The following is a 21,018-nucleotide window of genomic DNA, read 5'->3' on the forward strand; positions in this document are numbered from 1 at the left end:
AGGACACACAGACTAGGGCCAAGTGCTGGCAGGCCCGCGTCACCAAGCCACGTGCTGCTGCTCAGCCTGATAGCACTGCTGGGAGATTAAAAACACATGCTTAGAGAAAGGCAAAGAAAGTTCTGATAACCAGCATCTGTTAGTTAACGGACCTCTGAGGGCTGTATACAATTTCAACTTTTTATTTAGGGAAAAAAAGCCTCATTTGCTGTCCTGAGAGTTGCATTATGAAATTATCAACTGCATGGGCTTCCCACCCACCCCCCACTTTAAACGTGACTGAACATGCAATGGAAAACATGAATTTTATCTTGCACTAGGCCTCTGGGCTTCCCTCCCCTCTGTGGATGAGAGCGCCCTCACAATTTACATGAAGGGCAGAGACTTAAGGGGCAGGAGCAAAGGGCTGGAGGAAGGCTTGGTGCCTGTGGCCTCTGGCCCTGTCCCCAGAGAGTCTCCTCAGCCCCTCAGCCTCTAAAATGACCCCTTCCTTTATCAGCCCAGAGTCTTGGAAGCCCTGACCTTCTGCCCAGGAGAAAAGGGACGGTTGCCCTTCCTTCAGCCTTCATAGCTCCTAGTAGCATCACCTGTCCCCAAACTAACAAGCCCCAGCGAGCAGACAGCAACTAAGTCCAATTGAGGTGATTCAGGAAGCTGCTGTTCTGCCCAATACACTCCGAGTAGGGATGGCTCATGCCGCGTCCCTCAAGGCAATGCTAAATTGCCTTCCCCAACTAAAATCAAAGAATTCCATTCCCTCCAGGAGTCAGAAGGACACCCCAAGCCTGCAAGCTGTGAAATAGAGGCCCGGATCTCAGGCTCTGGAGCCGACGCCTTCTCCTCTCTGTGCCTTAGTGTCCTCGAGTGTAAGATGCAGAGACTCACACCCCCCTCACTGACCTGGTGGATGGAGATGGCCTATTCACAGGTTTCAGTGTGAGGCTTAACAGGGATCACCAGCATTTGCTGAGTCAGCCATATTTATTGAAGGTCTTTCTACAATGCACTAGGCATGCCGGACCCTTGATCGCAGTAAGTTAGAACCCAGTCGTTTTCCTTGGAGCTTACATTCTAGGCAAATAAGGTCACTTCCAACAATGATCTGTTTTCATGACAAAGACCGCACAACTGTGATGCGATGGAATGACAGAGGGACCAGGGAAAAGTGGCTGCTTTTTGGGATGGGAATGGTGACATCTTCAGGAGGTGACATCTGGTCTGAGACTTGATTGAAAAGAAAGAGCTAAGCTTCTGAAGGTCTGGGGAAGAGATGTTAAGCAAAAGGCGGAGCTTGTACAAAGGCCCCAAGACACCAACAGCTCCTGTGATCAAGAAACAGAAAAGGCCCAGTGCTGCCAGGTGTGGGGAGGCTGGGGGAGGCACGGGGAGGCGTGGGGGTGTGGCTGAATCTTGCCAGCAGCAGGAGCAGGAAGCTGGGCTTTATTCTGAGTGCAGTGGAAGCCCCTGGGGGGTTTTCAGAGGGGCAGGCAGTGGCATGCGAGCAGAACGGAGAGAGCTGGGTTTACCTCCATTGGTTTTATTCTCTTTCACACGTTCTCTGGAAGACACTCCACGTCCTTTCTTTAGAACCATAATCCCCTTGGTTGACTTTAATAACCAGCAAGAACATTTTTCAGGCTGTTTAATTTTATTAAAAGATTCAAATTTGATGATAAATGGCGGCATGGTTGCTTCAAGCCTCGGATACAAGACCTGCTCAGCCGTGGACACATCATCTACACCCACCGCCGTCTCCCCCAGAAGCTCCCCCCACCCCGATGTAGTCTAAGACCGTAAATAATGTAATTATTTCTTGTACCTTGGTAAATATGCCAGGAAGACTCATAGCTGGCTGAGGCCTACAGAGAATATTAACTTGGTAGACTTTTTTTTTTTTTTTTAAAGAAGAATGGGTAATAAGTGGGAACAGTTTCAGCGGACTGATTGAACCCCATACAGTCTCAGGGAAGACAAGGGCTTCCTTCTGAAAGCATCATTAACCTCACAGACAATTGTTCAAAATCCGTGATAACAGCTAGAGATAGGGATCAGGAGGAGGAAGGAGGGGTGAGTCATCGGCCCCCAGTCCTGAAAACCCTTGGGCCCACCAGGATGCCAGTTAATTTTACAGTGTACAGATGAGGCCCTGGGAACATGAGCAGAGTCCCTGGAGGGGCACAGCCTGTCCCCACTATGATGACAGTCCCCTCTGTGCAGGACACCAATATATTAGGACCATGGCAAGGAGGCTGGGCAAGGCAGGGCTGCCCAGATGTTGCCATGTGACCTGACGACCCTGACCTCTCCCCTAGGGTGGGCCTAAAGATACACATCCGGAGGTTCTCTTCCTTTGTCAGGCAAGCACAGGGAGTCTTGGCAACCGAGGACAGCTGGGCAGGGTGAAATGCAGAGCAGGTTAGTGTTACTGTTGTCATTACTATTAATTACTCTCAGAAGGCTGGAAACGCCCCTTCCCTTCAAAGACCTGCCCCCAGCAGTCAGCCTGGTGCACGCTGGTGTTCTCATGGGCCAGGGAGGCTCAGAAGGCGCAGCCTGCTCTGGAGAGGCCACACTTCGCAGCTCAGATGGGAGTCCTCTTCACTCTCATGCTGGCCCGGGAGAACTGGATTTATCCACAGTGCTGGCAGCTTGAGGTCTAACTCTTAGAAGCACAGGCAGATGTAGGCGAATGCCAGCCGTCAGGACTCAGGAAACTGAGCTGCCCCCAAAGACACAAGCCCTTCGCTAGAAAGCTGAGAAGCACTGAAAGCCCAAAGTGGCATCTTTAATTCATGGCACCACTTAGAGATTGTATTGCTAAATTGGAATTAATAATCTTTCAACAACAACCTACAGACTTGGCAGCGCAGTAGGCCTCATCGCTAGGCAGAATCTCAGGGTCTCCTCTTGCTCCCATCTTAGAATCCCAAGGACGGTAAGAACTGGGGGCAGCGTGGGATGGGGGCGTTCTGTGTGGCCCCCTGCCTGCACCTGTCGGCAAGCTGCCAAGGATGAGGAGAGTTCTTAGAAAATTGGGAGTGATCTTTAGAAACTCGCGTAGCAATGAACATCGCTGCTGCATCCAAGCACGAGGTTGGGGACCCGGGCCGCGGGATGCGGCATAGCCTTTGCAGGTGTGGAGCTCATGGCCTGAACCATATCGGGTGCAGGCAGAGTGTGGAAGCAGTGGGGCTGTGCATCCATCTATGACAGAGCAGAGGAGAATGGGTCCTTCCCTACAGCTGCCAGGAGGGAGCCTGAAGGGTCAGACGGTGTCCAGAGCCACCATCCTGATGTCAAGTCCACTGTCATAGCCAGTGGAGGAAGGCTAGCCCTAGAACTAAGGGCAGAAGCGGGAGGGGGGCTACGCGAAGGCCCCCTGTGCTGGAGTGCTTTTGCAGCAATGGGCTGTGCTGCTGGGGCCTGTAGGAGCTGGGGGCCTCCCCACCGCAGAGCACCAGGGGTGCTTGGTAGGAGGTGGGGCGTTTCTCTGGGGTATCGGGACTTGACCCATCGGTGGGCCTTTGTCCAATGAAGAGCAGGCTTCGCCCGAGGGGGTCTTGCTCCATCTTGAAGAGCTCGTACTCCACGTGTGGGAGCCGGATGCCCAGTGGCAGGCACCCGTTGGTGGCTGTGACATCCCGCTCAGAGCCCACAGACCAGACCCCCGGGCCCCCGCAGCTGCTTGGCTCTGAGAAGTTGAGCATGGCCGTGGTGACCTGGTCCATAGGGGTCACATGGGCCCGTGTGACCTCAAACACCAGCTCGGTGCCACCGCGGACCCTGGTGGATGGCGTGCCCCTGGTGTAGCGGCCAGCGGCATACATGGTGAAGGTGGGCTGCCGGCAGGCGGGGTCTGAGAAGTGGTGGTAATACCCTTCCCAGGAGCGGCTGCGCCCATGGAAAGCGAAGAGCCGGGTGAGGAACAGGACCGCTGGGTGCGCCTCACACCCCGAGCTGACCCACCGGCCGCCCAGGCGCAAGGGCAGGGCCAGCAGGGGCGGCAGCACCGGCGGGTGGTGCACATCGGAGCGGGCAATGAGGCCACAGGCCGGGCACGGCTGCACGTGGTGCTGGCAAAAGACAAGCAGAAAAAGTGTTTGCCTCACATGGCTAAGTTGGGGTGCAGCCTGGAAAGGAACCCCAGCTCTGTAGGGGTGTCAAGGCAGGCTGAGGCGCAGCCTAGACCTCCCTCCTTTCTCTCCCCATTCTCTGCCTTCAGCCAGGACGGCTTCTTTGCTATCCCTTGATGGAGGTCGGCCCCAGCCTCCCCAGGCCTTGCTTCTCCTGCTGTCCCTTCCACCTGGAACTCCCTGCCAGCTCCTTCTCACCCCTTAGGTCTCAGCCCGGCACCAGAGAGAGCTTTCCTGAATGCCCCCATGTAAGGTGGGCCTCAGGGCTGTCCCACCACCCTCTTATCTTCCTCACTCCACCCCCTGAGACTCTCTCCTCTCTACCCCTCACCCCTCATCACACTGTAATGCATTATGCCTTACAGTTCTGAAAAGCCCTAGAAAGCCAGGACTGTCTCTCTGTGCTCCCTCACCCCCACCGCACAGGGCTTGGCTCACAGCAAGCACATATTTGTTGTATGAATAAACGAGAAATGAATGGAAGCACAGGTGGGCCTTCATCTTGGACCTGAGAGAAGTTGTCCTTGCTCATGCCTGGTCTGCTTGGTCCTGGAATTTGACCGTTAAAGTTGATCTTTTTCCCATCTCACCCTTCTAGATGTTTCCGAAGTGCCAGGAGCCATGCTAAGCACTTCCTGGGCAACTGGTACATGTTATAGCTGAGGGAACTGAGATCCAGAGGGCCGGCTGGGCTGCCCAGGTTGTCCAGCCTGGAAGTGGCAGAGACCAGCTGAAATGCAGCCTGGCTTATGCCTGGCGGTCTGAGCCCTGACTCTTCTCTGTCAAAAGGCTCATAGCAGGTTACATCTTCCCTATATTTTTGTCATTAGAAATCTCACAGTGGAAATTGAGCATCATTTGCTCTACCTACCCCATGGAAAGTGAATATGGCAACAAGGATCAAAGCCATCAAAATATTTCTGGGCTGGGCGTGGTGGCTCACACCTGTAATCCCAGCACTTTGGGAGGCCAAGGTGAGTGGATCACTTGAGGTCAGGACTTTAAACCAGCCTGACCAACATGGTGAAACCCCATCTCTACTAAAAATACAAAAATTAGCCAGGTGTGGTGGCACACACCTGTAATCCCAGCTACTTGGGAGACTGAGGCAGGAGAATTGCTTGAACCTGAGAGGTGGAGGTTGCAGTGAGCTGAGATTATACCATTGCACTCCAGCCTGGGGGACACAGCAAGACACCTTCTCAAAAAAAAAAAAAACAAAATACCAAAAACAACGAATTATGTTTTTGGAAGCCCATTGCTTAAGTCTGTGGGAAGGAGATAGTTGAAAACTCGTAAAGAGCTGTGGCTCAAAGATGTTCATCTCCCATGTTATTTGTTATGGGAAAACCAGCCACACTCGAGTCTGCAGGTGCCACCACACCCTCACTTGTTGCAGGCTATGAGTTGCTTTTCCTCTATCTTTGCCCTTATTTACAATTGTTTCTGCCCTACAAATGCTAATGAGCTGGGTTTACAGTAAAACACGTCAACAGGAAACAGATGCTAAACCAAATTGCGTGGGAGTAGTTAGTCTGCATTTTGGAGTGAAAAAGCTCAGTAGATGCCAAAAAGGAGCCAGATACAGACTTCTTCCTTCTTTTTCCTTCTCCTTCTTCTTATCTTTCTCCTTGTCATCCTCCTCCTCTCCTCCTCCTCCTCACTCTCCTCCTCCTCCTCCTCCTCCCCTCCTCCTCCCCTCCTCCTCCCCTCCTCCACCTCTCTTCTCCTCCTCCCCTCCTCCTCCCTCCTCCTCTCCTCCTCCGTCCTCCTCTCTCCTCCGCCCTCCTCTCCTCCTCTCGTCCTCCTCTCCTCCTCCTCTCCTCCTTCCTCTCTCCTCCTCTCCCCCTCCTCCTCCCCTCCTCCTCCCCTCCTCCTCCCTCCTCCTCCCCTCCTCCCTCCTCCTCCCCTCCTCCTCCCCCTCCTCCTACCTCTCCTCCTCCTCTCCTTCTCTCCTCTCCCTCCTCCTCCTCCTCCCTCCCCTCCTCCTCCCTTCCTCCTCCTCTCTTCCTCCTCTCCTCCTCCTCTCCTCCTCCTCTCCTCCTCCTCTTCCCCTCCTCCTCCCCCTCCTCCTCCCCTCCTCCTCCTCTCGTCCTCCTCTCCTCCTCTCCTCCTCCTCCTCTCGTCCTCCTCTCCTCCTCCTCTCCTCCTCCTCTCCTCCACCTCTCCTCTTCCTCCTCTCCTCCTCCTCTCGTCCTCCTCTCCTCCTCCTCCCCTCTTCCTCCTCCCGTCCTCCTCTCCTCCTCCTCTCCTCCTTCTCTCCTCCTCCTCCTCTCCTCCTCCTCTCCTCCTCCACTCATCCTCCTCCCCTCCTCCTCCCCTCCTCCTCCTCTCCTCCTTCTCTCCTCCTCCTCCTCCTCTCCTCCTCTCCTCCTCTCCTCCTCCCTCTCCTCCTCCTCCTCTCCTCCTCCTCTCCTCCTCCTCTTCCCTCCTCCTCCCCTCCTCCTCCCCTCCTCCTCCCCTCCTCTCCCCTCCTCCTCCCCTCCTCCTCACCCTCCTCCTCCCCTCCTCCTCCCCTCCTCCTCCCCTCCTCCTCCTCCCCTCCTCCTCCCCTCGTCCTCCTCTCGTCCTCCTCTCCTCCTCCCTCCTCCTCCCCTCCTCCTCCCCTCCTCCTCCTCCTCTCCTCCTCCTCTCCTCCTCCTCTCCTCCTCCTCCTCTCCTCCTCCTCTCCTCCTCCTCTCCTCCTCCTCCTCATCCTCCTCCCCTCCTCCTCCTCCTCCTCCTCCTCTCCTCCTCCTCTCCTCCTCCTCTCCTCCTCCTCTTCCCCTCCTCCTCCCCTCCTCCTCCCCTCCTCCTCCCCTCCTCCTCCCCTCCTCCTCCCCCTCCTCCTCCCCTCCTCCTCCTCCTCCTCCTCTCCCTCCTCCTCCTCTCATCCTCCTCCCCTCCTCCTCCTCTCCTCCTTCTCTCCTCTCCTTCTCTCCTCCTCCTCCTCTCCTCCTCCTCTCCTCCTCCTCTCCTCCTCCTCTCCTCCTCCTCTCCTCCTCCTCTCCTCCTCCTCTCCTCCTCTCCTCCCGTCCTCCTCCCCTCTTCCCCTCCTCCTCCCCTCCTCCTCCTCTCCTCCTCCTCTCCTCCTTCTCTCCTCCTCCTCCTCTCCTCCTCCTCCCCTCCTCCTCCCCCTCCTCCTCCTCCTTCTCTCCTCCTCCTCCTCTCCTCCTCCTCTCCTCCTTCTCTCCTCCACCTCTCCTCCTCCTCTCCTCCTCCTCTCCTCCTCCTCTCCTCTTCCTCCTCTCGTCCTCCTCTCGTCCTCCTCTCCTCCTCCTCCTCTCCTCCTCCTCCTCCTCTCTCCTCCTCCTCCTCCTCTCCTCCTCCTCTCCTCCTCCTCTCCTCCTCCTCCCCCTCCTCCTCCCCCCCTCCTCCCCCCCTCCTCCTCCTCTCTTCCTCCTCCCCTCCTCTCCTCCTCCTCCTCCTCTCCTCCTCCTCCTCTCCTCCTCCTCCTCTCCTCCTCCTCCTCCTCTCCTCCTCCTCCTCTCCTCCTCCTCCTCTCCTCCTCTCCTCCTCCCCCTCTCCTCCTCCTCCTCTCCTCCTCCTCCCCTCCTCCTCCTCCCCTCCTCCTCCCCTCCTCCTCCTCTCTTCCTCCTCTCCTCCTCCTCTCCTCCTCCTCTCCTCCTCCTCTCCTCCTCTCCTCCTCCTCTCCTCCTCTCCTCCTCCTCCTCTCCTCCTCCTCCCCTCCTCCTCCTCCCCTCCTCCTCCTCCTCCCCTCCTCCTCCCCTCCTCCTCCTCTCCTCCTTCTCTCCTCCTCCTCCTCTCCTCCTCCTCCCCTCCTCCTCCTCCCCTCCTCCTCCCCTCCTCCTCCTCTCCCTCCTCCTCTCCTCCTCCTCCCCTCCTCCTCCCCTCCTCCTCCTCCTCTCCTCCTTCTCTCCTCCTCCTCCTCTCCTCCTCTCCTCCTCCTCCTCTTCCTCCTCCTCTTCCTCCTCTTCTCCTCCTCCTCCCTCTTTCTCTTCTTCCCCTTCTTCTCTTATTTTATTTCTAAAAAGAAGCTGCTGCCCAGACTTTAGTCCAGAGCACCGTTCTGGAAAGTAAATGGCCTTGGAACTTGTCAAAGCTGATGTGGGAACAAGCAAACATCTCCTGCTGTTGCCATTCCAGAAGGAAACTTAGAGTTGGGGTCTAGGCGGACAGGCACAGGAAGGGTGCATTTTGAGAAATCAGCTCCAATATATTTTTTTCTTGCAAAAAACACAAAAGATTTTCACAGAGCACTGCTGAGTGAGTTTCATGCCAAACAAGTGGCCTTTAGAAGTTCTGGTTTAGAAAGAAAATATTGAATGATTGAGAACAGTTTTTTGGGGGGTGGTGTATCACATTTTATAAGCTCTTATTATTTCTACAATGAACCTTAAGTTTCCTTGATATATAATATAGGAGACCATATTGGCTTTGGTATAGGGATTTGGGCCCAGAGCGTTTGACAGTTCTCTGAAATGCTAGCAAATGGCTGAAAAAATGTTTGTGACGGGAGCAAGCAAGCTTGCTGGAGTTAGCCAGAGTGTTGGTGATTGGGATGCTGGCTGACAAGAGTCTAATTTTGGCATTTTAATCCACATTCCCACTGCTGTCACCGTCATGTATATTGAGAGGACATAATGCATTACAGCAAAACAGTCCCAGAGCTATCCTTCCTCACCACAAAAGACAAACAAAAAGATATTCTCTGCAGATAGGACATTTGGGGATGCTAGTTGGTAACTTGAGGCAAGTGGTTTTCTGCAGAGCAGAAACAAATTGAGAACCAGCAAACTTTTAAGGTGAAAGAGGGGTGAGAAAAGACATTTCCTCTCTGGTGCTTTTGGAGGTGATGAAACAACGTTCCCATCTCCATCAGAAATCTTCTGGGCATCTGTCTGCAGAGGTCTGGAGTCTCATACGTTAATGAACAAGGCCCCCAGCTGGCAGAATTCACACTTGTGCAGAAACCAAACTCTTACTGGTTTAAGCCTGTTACATAAAGTTATTTCTCAAACAGCACATAACAGTTTCTAATTAACCCCCAGAGGTGACACCAGGCTCAGATGATTTTGGTTGAGTGGTGGCTGATTGATTGGGATTCTATATCCAGGCAATGAATTTCGGGATCAAATTGGTTTTAAATTAACTTCTAAAAATCTTCATGTTTACCATCTGGTTGGGCCGTGGGCAAGGCGTAGGCCCCAGAGAGCTTAAGGCAACAACTGATTCATGACTTGGGCATTACTCTGCAGCAGTTCCTTCTTTGAAATTATCTGTCTTTTCTTTCTTTTTCTTTTTTTTTTCCCAAGGACAGGGGCCATTGGTGAGTGGACCTTTAATTTAATGTCTGTACATCTGGCACTGTGCATCTCTGCATATATTTCTGTGTTTTACTTCTCAATCACATTTGAAGCTGGACTGGCCACCGGGCTTGGCCAGGCAGCAGGGAGGGCAGGGACAGTCATGACCCCAGAGTCCAGCCTGGGGACTCATGAAATTGTCAGCCCCCGCAGCCCCTGGGCTCTGTCCTCTCCACATTCAGAGCAGCTTCCCCTCCTAATGAGGTAGTAGGGGTCGCTAATCGACTCACCACTAGTGCCTTCTCTGAGCTAAGCAGGATTAACGCCAGGCCAGCCTAGAACACTGGTTGCCAAAAAGGGAGTAATTTGAGGTCATAAAAAGAATTCTAAGGCTGATTTTCTGATTATGAGAGTCATGCTCCTCCTCTGCTGCCCAGATCCTGCATTTGGAGGAGGGGGTGGGGGAAGGGGAGGAAGGCAGACAGGCTTCGGGTCTGTCTGATCCACAGTGCTCCTGCGTTGGGACAGTGACAAGTGGCTGCTCCCAGGGGAGAGAAGTTGCCTCATCTGGTTTAGTTCCTTGAGTGTCTAGTACACAGTAGGCAACAAATACATGCTGAATAACATGAAGACGGCCTAAGGGTTCCAAGAGGACTTCATGGGGATGCTGAACTCATCTATCCATCCATCCATCCATCCCCATTCATCCATCCTCCCTTCCATCTGCTCAAGAAGTATGCATTGGGTGCCTTGTACAGAAGTTGTTTTTTGAGACAGAGTCTTGCTCTGTCACCCAGGCTGGAGTGCAGTGGTGTGGTCTTGGCTCACTGCAGCCTCTGCCTCCTGAGTTCAAGTGATTCTCCTGCCTCAGCTCATGAGTAGCTGGGACTACAGGTGCTCCCCACCATGCCCAGCTAATTTTTGTATTTTTAGTAGAGACAGGGTTTCACCAGGTTGGCCAGAATGGTCTCCATCTCTTGACTTCATGATCCACCCACCTTGGCCTCCCGAAGTGCTGGGATTACAGGTGTGAGCCACGGTGCCTGGCCCAGAAGTTTTTAATTTGGAATTCTAACCTCAACTTCATTTTCACTATCCTTTAATGAATAAAAGTTCACATTTCTTCTCATTGTAAATGTAGGCAACGAGCCCCAGTAGCATCAGCAGAACCCTTGACTTTGTCACCAGTATCACACCAACAGCATTGTGGGTACTGGTGATGCTAATTGGTAACTTGAGGCAAGTGGTTTTCTGCAGAGCAGAAACAAATTGAGAACCTGCAAACTTTTAAGGTGAAAGAGGGGTGAGAAAAGACATTTCCTCTCTGGTGCTTTTGAAGGTGATGAAACAAGGTTTAAAACATGGTTTTGCTGTCATCCCTGCTTTGAAATGAGGGGAAATAAAGAATTCATATTTGTCATTTTTCTGTATCACAAATTAATGTTTTAAGACTTGGGCAACTGTTTTAATAGAATTGGTTTTCATTTAAATCCCATGTATTTTCCCCTTTGCTTTTAAAAACAGATTTTCTGAGGAAGGGTCCTAGGCTTCCCCCAGCCAGAGGAGGGGTCTCGGACACTGGGAAGGTCCTAGGTCCCCACCCTTTAAAAGCCAGGCTCTGAGCTATGTGCCAGGAGCCATTATACAGATAAAGTTGCATTTCTGCCTGTTTCCTCATCAGGCGGAAAAATAGATAAGTAAAGTGTGTGTGTGTATGTGGGGGATGAGGGGGCTACTAGATTCTCCCCAAATTAGGATGGTATGTGTGCAATGGCTTCATCTAAAATCTAGGTTAATCAGCTTAAATGAAATTCGTGTTGGAGTCTAGGGGGACATGTCAAAGAGAGGGTGGTTCCCTTTAGAGTGCAGCTCCCCACACCCTGGCCAGCTGCTGGCAATGCAGAACCCTGGGCTCCACCCAGGCCTGCCAGGTCCCTCTTGGCCCTCTCACAAGAAGCCCAGGCCATGTGACCTCACCGTCTAGTATGGGAGTGGGCAGGGGACGGTGCACCAGTGGCTTTGCTGCTAGGCCAGCATGAGGCTCACACGGAGATTTCGAGGGGGTGGCATCTGGCTGGTGTGCGCGGCCCCAGCAGAGCCCTGGAGGAAAGCTGCCCCCTCCCTATTTCATCCACTCACATTTATCGGTCCTGATCGTAGGCCTGACCGGTGCTAGGTGCCCCCTGTGGCTTGCCCCTTGTGAAGGACCTAGCTAGCGCCAGAGGGAGAAGCAATAAACAAGTCATCAACAGAGCCTCAGAGCAGGCAGAGAGCAGGCAAGGTCACTCGTGGGAAACAGGGAACAGCAAAATGGGGACTGGAGCGGAAATTTCAGCTGAGAACCAAGGGAGGGACATCCGCCCAAGCCTCTATGCCCAACAGGGGCAGAAATGAGATCCTGCAGTGCCCATAAGCCAGGGGCTGGGGAGGACTGTAAAGCCGGTCGCCTCACCGGGAGCTCGGACACCCCCCACCCCTCGCACTGCCTAGCTCTCCCTTAAAAACCCCAAAAAATGAAAATGAAGTCTTGTAACTCTAGCAATAGCAGACGAGTCCTGTATGCAAACGAAGTCTTGTAACTCTAGCCAATAGCAGCCAAGTCTTGTATGCAAATGAAGTCTTGTAACTCTAGCCAATAGCAGCTGAGTCCTGTATGCAAATGAAGTCTTGTAACTCTACCTAACAGCAGTCTTGCCTTGCCCACACCCTGCTCTCCCACAACCAATTGAACGCCTCCACTCCCTATAAAACCCTACAGTCTGAGAGGAGTCCACGCGACTTCTCCAGGCCCTCCTGTTGGACCGCAGAACCTCACCCGGGAGTTGAATGAATTCGCATTGGATCTTCTTGTGCTGGCCTCAGTTTCTTCATTTTAAACTCGGCAACAACCTAAGAACCCAACAAACCTTACAAGGACTAGCCTGGGAAGGGCTATCAGAGGCCCGCCAGCCTTGTAAAGGCTGAGACAAGATGTCTCCAGCAGCGTGAACAGGGTGCACCAGTGTCCTGAGGCACGCGGACCAGAGTGGGAAGGGGCGATGATGAGAGCCGGGCAGCCGGAGCCCTGGCCAGGCCCAGATTATGCGGAGCTGCGGGGGCTGGGCTCTGAGCTCGCCCCCACCCCCGACGACCGCCACTCACCAGTGCGCTCTGCAGCGGGTGCTGGTAGCCGGTGGGCCGGTAGTGCCGCCTCTGGGCCGGGTCAGTGTGGATGTCCCCCAGGTACAGCTCTTCCACCAGCTGGGGTGCTGCCCCGGGCTGCGGCTGCAGGCGGCGCTGCACGCGGACCAGGCTGAGCTCGTGCATGGTGAGGCCCAGCGCCTCCAGGCAGTCCCCCGGGGCCCGGGCGCTCCGCAGCTCGTACAGCGCCCCCAGCCGCCAGGCCCCGGCCGGGGGCAGCCGCCGCACGCAGTCCCGGCCGGCGCGGGTCTGGTTGAGACGCCCGGTGACGTCGAGCAGGGCCTGGCGGCTGTGGAAGACGATGCCCACCTTGTGCAGGTGGTAGTCGGCCTCGGTGGCGCCCCGGGTGACCCAGGAGGCCCGGCGCAGGCGGACTTTGCCCTTGACGAACAGCGAGTGGGCAGGCTCCCGGCAGAAGGGGTCCTCGTAGTAGAACTGGTGGGCTCGGAAGAGCCGGCTGGGGTAGAAGGTGTAGGCGCGGGTCAGGAACTCTGGTCCTGGGCGCACCTCGCAGCTGCAGGGGTGGGAGGAGACGGGCTGGGTGCGGAGGGAACAGCGCGCCGCGAGCCCCTCTCCCCTCTGGGCTGCGCTCCGTCCTCCCCCCAGCCTCCCCCGCCTTAGGCCCGGGCCCCTCCAGCCTCAGTGCTCCTCACTGCCCTCAGCCACCCTTGGGGCTGGGGGCCTTGCACTGGATGCCTCGCACTGGATGCCTCGTGGCCTGAACACAAGCCTTCTAGTTCGTTCTCCTTTCATTCAATCCGAATTGCCCTACTGGAGGCCCTTTTGCAGTCATCTGGAGACCCCCTGGCCTGGGAGCTCCGGGAGGTCCTGCCTGCTTCCTTCCGCATTGGACTCTGGGCACCTGGCCTGTCCTTGCTGAGTGATTGGAGGGAGGGGTGAGCAGTGATGAGGAGTGACGGTGGCCCGTCCTGTCTCCCCTGTCCCCAACTTCTCTAGGTTCACTCCTCTGACCTGGTCTCATCCTTGCTTGTGACAGGGCTTGTAGATATAAACCAGGAGTTGGCAAACTCTGTAAAGGGCTGGATAATAAATATTTCTGTTTTTGTGGGCTGGATGGTTTCTGCTGCAACCACTCAAAGTTGCCATTGTAGAGCTAATGCAGCTATAGATGATAGGTACATGAAAGGGCAGGGGTGTGTGCCAATAAAGCTTTATTTACAAAATGGGAAGTGGGCTGGACTTAGGCCAGACTCTATTCGCTGGTAATGCAGACAGATCCCGGGGAAGGGGTTGGAGGGAGAAGAAAGAGAAATGACTCCTAGACCCACAGTCAGCTCTGGGAGAGGGCAGAGGAGGCCTCTGGGACTTCCCACTGAGGGTGCAGGTGGGGTGAGTGTTGGATGAATTCAGGGGAGGCACCCTCCTCATGATTTTACTCTAAACAGGTATTCCCTTGTACTGCTATTTTCCCTCCCTCTCTCCCTCCCTCCTTTCTCTCTCTTTCTCTTTCTTTCTTTCTTCTCTTTCTTCTTTCTCTTTCTTTTTCTTTTTCTTGACAGACTCTCACTTTGTCACCCAGGCTGGAGTGCAGTGGTATAATCTTGGCTTACTGCAACTTCTGCCTCCTGGATTCAAGTGATTCTCCTGCCTCAGTCTCCTGAGTAGCTGGGATTACAGGCGTGCGCCACCATGCCCGGCTAATTTTTTTGTATTTTTAGTAGAGATGGGGTTTTGCCATGTTGGCCAGGCTGGTCTCAAACTCTTGACCTCAAGCAATCTGCCTGCCTCAGCCTCCTAAAGTGCTGGAATTACGGGCGTGACCCACCACACCTGGCCTATTTTCTTGATATTTTTTGTACCAGCACTGTTGGAGCAGAGGAAACATGTTATCACCCCAAAAGGAAATAATTCCCTTTTCTTTTCTTCCATCTTTTTGATAATGTTGAGGGGAAATTTTCTGGTCAGAGCTACTGTGTCTTTAGTGCCAACCTCCCTTTTCTCCCAGAGAGAGTGGGTGGCTCAGAGCCTCGGGTCGGTGACAGATCTAGAGAGGATTTATGCTGTTTTGTTTTCATTGAGTTTAATTTTACCGTTACCTTTAATTTATGACAAGTGGCTCTGGTCCCCATATCTGGGATAATATTACATTTTCTTTAAAAATAATCACATTACACTGTCAATGTATGCCAATTATACCTCAATAAAGCTGTAAAAATAAATGAATATATTTTAGTAAATAAAAGCAAGTTGGTTTACAGAGAATGATAAGTAAATACTAGTATAGGTATTTAAAAATAGGGAAGGGTGAGGCACAGCCCTGAGGGTCGCAGACAAGGCCTCTTGCCTAAGGGGACAATGCAGGTCACATTGACCTCTCCGTGGATCCCAGGCTCTGGGCCCTTTCCCACTCCCAGGAAGCAGCAAGGTCAGTCTGGAGAGCATGACAGGGAACTTTCTCGGAAGAAAGTTCTAGAAGAAATTTCTTAGAAGAACTGTTGCAGAATGTTAAAATCTTGGGGTAGGAGCAGCCTGCAACCAGCGTCTCCCCTTCCTGCACCCCAGTTCTGTCTCAGGGTGACCCTGGTGAGTGGGCACCTGGATACCCCCTGGACTGCGCCGTGGGCGAGGGGAATGCATGCAGCCTAGCTGAGCCTGGAAACGTGTTCAAAGTGGCCTTGCAGAACTCATGTCCCCTTCCTCCACCCAAAGCACTATCAAATGTTTGACAGTCGAGTTTCTGCCTGACCTCAGGAGGTACAGGAAGGACACAGAGAGGCCAGTCCTTGACTCCAGAGTGGGACTGGCCTAGAGGGGACGATGAGGGAGGGAGGAATGTGCCAGGAGTGGAGGGGTTATAGCCTCCCTTTTCCCGATCCCTGCCCCAGGAGTGGGGACTCAGCTGGCTGCTATAAGGTTTGTGCACCACAGAGTCGGGGAGAATGCAAAGTCCATTGGCCACAAAGCAACGACTGTGCCTCTGAAATGTCAGACAGAATTAGATGGGCGCACCCAGGCTCTCTGGATGGCTGATTCCTCTCCTTTTAGCTCTCAGCTGATGTCACCACCTCCAAGAAGCCTCCCCTGATCACTCTCTAAAGAACCCTGAGGGTCTTGCTGTCACATCCTTGGTTTCATTTCCTTCACTGCAGAGCTTAGTGTGAGCTCAAGCTGATATTATTCCTTCATGTGTTCACATGTTTAGTGCACGTCCCAATGCGGACCCTGGACACTCAGCTTGTCGTAGGTTTGTATAACAGGAGCTCAAGGTATTGAATGGATTTTGTCTGTGGACGTGATGCCCAACACAGACCCTGCCTCTGTTGCACTCTGGGAGGAGAGGCAAGCGTCGCCACCAGCCTGGCAGGCAGCAGGCCTCTGAATAACCAAGTGAATAATGCCCATTTCAAAGATTGGTCACTGAGTCTCAGAGAGGTAGAAGTCTCCCAGCCCAGGGGCCCATGGTCAGGATGACCTGAGGTCTTACCCCGTGGAGATCCAGAGCCCACTGAGGCGTGGGGGCAAGATCACAGTGCTGGCTGCTCTATCTGGCAAGGCCGGCTGGCAGCGGGGTTCCCAGTGCAGGCGGCCGTCCCCGGCTTCCCCAGCTGCCTGTACGATGTGGGCTGCAAAGCAGACAGACCTGAGTAAGACCCCAGCATGCCCCAGGAACACCCCAACCCCACTGTGGCCACAGCCAGCCAGGCAGGGAGTCCCCAGGGTACCCCAGTTCTGGAGAGTGATGGGCTCCCCATATTGAGACTCCTAGAGTCAGCCTCCTCGACGCGTCTCTTCCTGGGTTCCCAAATGTGATCACCCTGGAATCCAAGCCTCCCAGGTGGAGACCATCCCAGATTCTGGGGCTGGGAGGCCTCTGAGAATTCCACTGCATGGAGCAGACTCCTGGAAGCCCAGACCATCCATGGGCTCGTCAGCCGTGGCTGGGTCCCACCGGCTGGTGGCTGAAGGACCCACACTCATGGACAAAGGACACTCTGGACTCATGACCCAAGGTGCTGGGGACAGTGGGACCCCAGCCCATCCCCAGAGCAGACCACTCCCCTCCACCAAGGGGCTCCAGGGCTGCTGGCCTCTCCCAGCACAGACTAGGCCCCTCGAGGCCACTCGCTTCAGGCCTCACTGGTGCTGGGCGCCTGCTATCTACTTGGTGCTCAGTGAGCGTGTGGCAAGTGAATGAGTATGTGGCCACTGCAGGCCTGGGTCGAGGTCTGAGGCCAAACAATGCAGGCCTTGCCCTTCTCCAGGGCCTGTCCCTAAGCCAGGACCCCAGGGGAGGAATTAGCCTCGGGGCAGAAGGTGCCCGGAAGATGGACACGGGAAGATGGGCATGGGAAGATGGACAGGGGAAGATGGACACAGGAAGATGGACAGGGGAAGATGGACATGGGAAGATGGACAGGGGAAGATGGACACGGGAAGATGGGCATGGGAAGATGGACAGGGGAAGATGGACACAGGAAGATGGACGGGGAAGATGGACACAGGAAGATGGACAGGGGAAGATGGACAGGGGAAGATAGACAGGGGAAGATGGACACGGGAAGATCGACAGGGGAAGATGGACACGGGAAGATGGACAGGGGAAGATGGACACGGAATGATGGGCAGGGGACGATGGACACGGGAAGATGGTCAGGGGAAGATGGACACGGAATGATGGGCAGGGGACGATGGACACGGGAAGATGGACACGGGAAGATGGACAGAGGAATATGGACACGGAATGTGGACCCGGGATGATGGACACGGGAAGATGGACACGGGAAGATGGACACGGGAAGATGGACATGGGAAGATGGACAGGGGAAGATGGACGGGGAAGATGGACACGGGAAGATGGACATGGGAAGATGGACAGGGGAAGCAGGCGCCGCAGCACAGGCCCCAGGTCCTCTGGAGTGACCCCCAGATGTGCTTGGCTGGTTCTGGAGACAAGTCAAGCTCCGGTGTGGGGCTGTTCACGATCTCTTCTACGGCTGCTTAGAGGCGAGGGTGCCAAGACCTTCAGCTGCTAGAGAGTAGCAGCTCTCCCAGAAACTGTCACCTCTACTCAGGGCTGTCAGGCTTGAGACGGCCCAGATGGTGGTGAGCTGTGTCCAAATACTACAGCCACGGGCTTTGCTCGGGGGGCACCAGCCCGGCCTGGGAGGTCCAGCTCCTGCAGCGAGGCTTCCAAGCACAGCTCCCCTCACTGAGCCTGGGGCTGGAGTGGGTCAGGAGGGACTGAGTCTTATGACTCCAGGCCAGGGCATGTGGGGGCCTGGCAGAAATTTCAGGAGGCCCTGGGAGGGGCTGGGGGCTGAGTTTCGAAGGGATCAGATGGCATGCTCTGCCCTTTCCCGGCCTCGCAGGCAGACCTTCCAGCAGAGGTTCAGGAGAGCTGAGGGCTCCCCACTGTCCCCTTGGAGCTGCCTGGCCGCAAACTCTCTGTGCCCCAGGAGTACCTTAGGAAAAGGAGGCAGAGCAGATTCCTCAGATCCCTTGAGGTTGGGGGTTGCATCTGGAGACTTTGGGGTCCCCAGCTGAGAAGGCAGGAGTGATGCTGATGATGACGAGGGATTGACAGCAGCAGGTCCTGTTAACTGGGTGTGGACCCCTTGCACTTTTATACATCGATCGTTCCCATCTGATCTTTGCAATAGCCCTGGAGATGGTGTTAGCGTTATCTTCCTCTTATGGGCAGAGAAACCAGCTCAGCTCAGAGATGGGCTCAGCTTCCACGGGGCGCGTGCCACCCGGATGTGGCAAAGCCAGGATGCGAGCCCAGGTTGTTCGACTTCGGGGTGTGACAGCCTCACAGGTGCTTGTCTTACATCCCCAGCGAGCACATAAGGGGCTGACTTGGAGATGGGGTAAAACCCAGGGCAGTCAATAAACATTCGCCGACTGAATAGACGAAGGCCTGAGTACAAACGCTGGTGTAGCCCTCGGTCCCTGTTATAATCATGGTTCATCCTGCAACTGATTTATTGGCTTTAATTAGCCAAATAGGAGAAATGAAAACAAATAGCCAGCCAGCCCAGGCCAGGGCGTCCCCACACTACTCATCGGCCCTTGGGGCCACTATGCGGAGTCAGTGAAATGCCAGTGAGGTCTTGAAAGAGAGGCTATGGTGGTTCTGTGTTCACTTGGCACGTCTAACTTGCAGGAACTTGTGGCAGGATGTGGTAGTGGGTGGGTAGGCACCAAAGTTGGGCCAGGTGCCCATACAACCCACCAGGATCCCTAGCTGGTGGGCGCATGTCAGAGTCAACACCTCGTGCATTTGGGGGCTTCTGCAATTCCCTTCTTAGGAAGACATTGGGTTCCCTGGATTCAATTCTGCAGGTTAATTTGAACATCTCCAGTGTCAATGAAACTTGTCCAAAAGTGTTGATTTGGGGGAATGGATGACAGCAGAGCGAGGAAAAGGATCAAAAGAGGTCAGCAATATTTGCCTGGTAGGAAAATCAAGCTTACGTTTCAGAGTTAAATAGAGAATGGGCCCTGCAAATTACCTTGTCACTGTTTCCACAAAACTCAAGCTCTTGAGGAAATGTTTTTCTGTTCAGAAGAAAACAAGGCTTTTCTTTCTTTTTCTTCCCCTGCACCCTCCCTGAAGGCACCGAGACTAGATGGCCCTTGACGTGGTGTTTTGTCATGAATCCTCAGATCCTGTGTTTCTGCTGAGTGCATTTTAGTTGATCTTGTTTTTCTGTGAGGAATTGGGATTTAATTATGTCAGGAGACTGAGTTACAACGAAGTGTTGCTGCATTCGGAACACGTACACACAAACACAAAGTAACGCCGGGCACCTCTCGAGGAACACCCCAGAGCGGAGCGTCAAGTCACCTCTTGATCATGCGTGAAGCCTCAACTTCAAGGTTGCAAAAACAAAATGAACCAACTGCAAATGATTCCATGACATTTCCTCCAACCAGCTCTTGGAGTAGATGTTGGATTTTCTTTGCTTCCCCCCGCCTCATCGCTTCCTCTAAAAAAGTCTTAACTAAAGAAATAGCTGAAAGCAGATGGTGCGGTGGGTTGGGTTACACAACTTTTCGCAGGGACCTGATAGACGGAGTTAAATGCATGGACCAAATTGGTTTCTATCAACCATGGATTTTTAATTAACAGTGCTGTCCACTTACTGTCATTCATTATTTGCTGTTTACCCACTAATTAAAAATTATGCTGCTTTTGCACTCATAAGAGCAGAGACATTTGAAATTAGATAGCAGAATTAAATGTAGAGTTCCCAATTGCTCAGACCAGCTTACCAGAGCTTAAACTATGACATGCTTGAGACTGATGTGTTATCCTGAATGAGAACACCAGGAACAGGCCTCGTGAATGAATGCCATATGGACCTATCTGGGGCCTTCCAGGGAAAGACACTCGCTGAGCACCCCCATAAGTGTGGGCACTTGGCTAAGATTGTCTTGAGATCATCAAATGGTGCCCAGCATCTCCTGAGCGCACGTTCTGGGAGGCCCAAGGTCAGGTGCTTCATCTGCACTAGACCTTCAGCCCTCCCAGCGGCAGCGTGTCAGCACCTTGGCAGAGCCCAAAGGATTGGCAGGTGTAATGGGCACACAACCACCCATGACATGGGTTCCGTCAATGCACCCATTTTGCCAATGAGGACACTGAGGGTTCAGAGGGACGGAGGGAGTTGGCCATTGTCACTCCTCCACAGACAGATGCTTCTTAGCCAAATAAAACACAACAATACCCCTAGTAAAATACACCTAACATAAAAGGGACCATTTCGGTTGGGGACAGTGGCTCCCGCCTGTAATCCCAGCACTTTGGGAGGCTGAGGCAGGCGGATCACCTGAGGTCAGGAGACTGTGACCAACCTGGCCAACACGGTGAAACCCTGTTTCTACTAAAAGCACAAAAATCAGCCGGACGTGGTGGTGCGCACCTGTAATCCCAGTTACTCGGGAGGCTGAGGCAGGAGACTTGCTTGAACCCAGGAGGCGGAGGTTGCAGTGGGCCGAGATTGCGCCATTGCACTCCAGCCTGGGCAACAAGAGTGAGACTCCATCTCAAAAAAAAAAAAACCAAAAAAAAAAAGGCACCATTTTAACCGTTTTAAAGTGAACAGTTCGGTGGCATTCATACATTCGCAATACCGTGCAACCACCAGGACGATCTCATTCCAGAACGTTCTCCTCACCTCAGAAGGAGACCCTGGAGACCCTGTGCTCATCGGCAGTCACTCTCGCTCCCCTCTCCTCTCAGATCTCGGCAACAGTGACTCCGCTTTCTGCCTCTCTGGATTTGCCTGTTCTAGGTATCTCATAAAGATGCAATCCCTCACTCTGTGCCCTTCTCTTACCTCCCTTCCCCAGCAATTCTCCTAGGTGGATGTGGTTATTCCACTTTGCAGATGAACAGTGGAGGCTTAGAGAGGTTTCACTTCTGGGGCCTCAATGCATGTTTTCTTCAGAGATCACGAAATGCACAGATATTGATCAAAGAGAGGAGAGAG

The 21,018-nt window shown here is 53.8% G+C and overlaps 1 protein-coding gene across 1 annotated transcript in view; it reads right to left on the reverse strand.

Annotated features, from left to right (window-relative positions):
- Nucleotides 1–1,629: 1,629 nt before the first annotated feature.
- Nucleotides 1,630–21,018, reverse strand: part of APCDD1L (APC down-regulated 1 like) — a 56,829-nt gene continuing 37,440 nt past the window's right edge. The window contains exons 2-4 of the mRNA XM_012467523.2: nucleotides 16,005–16,143; nucleotides 12,521–13,073; nucleotides 1,630–4,073 (exon numbers count right to left, since the gene is read on the reverse strand). Of these exons, the coding sequence (XP_012322946.2) occupies nucleotides 3,309–4,073; nucleotides 12,521–13,073; nucleotides 16,005–16,143 (1,457 nt within the window). The 3' untranslated portion in view covers nucleotides 1,630–3,308. The remainder of the gene's footprint in view (nucleotides 4,074–12,520; nucleotides 13,074–16,004; nucleotides 16,144–21,018) is intronic.

This window comes from Aotus nancymaae, unplaced genomic scaffold, assembly GCF_030222135.1.
Source record: "Aotus nancymaae isolate 86718 unplaced genomic scaffold, 86718_ANA_hifiasm-v0.15.2.pri h1tg000029l, whole genome shotgun sequence".
Lineage (NCBI taxonomy): Eukaryota > Metazoa > Chordata > Mammalia > Primates > Aotidae > Aotus > Aotus nancymaae.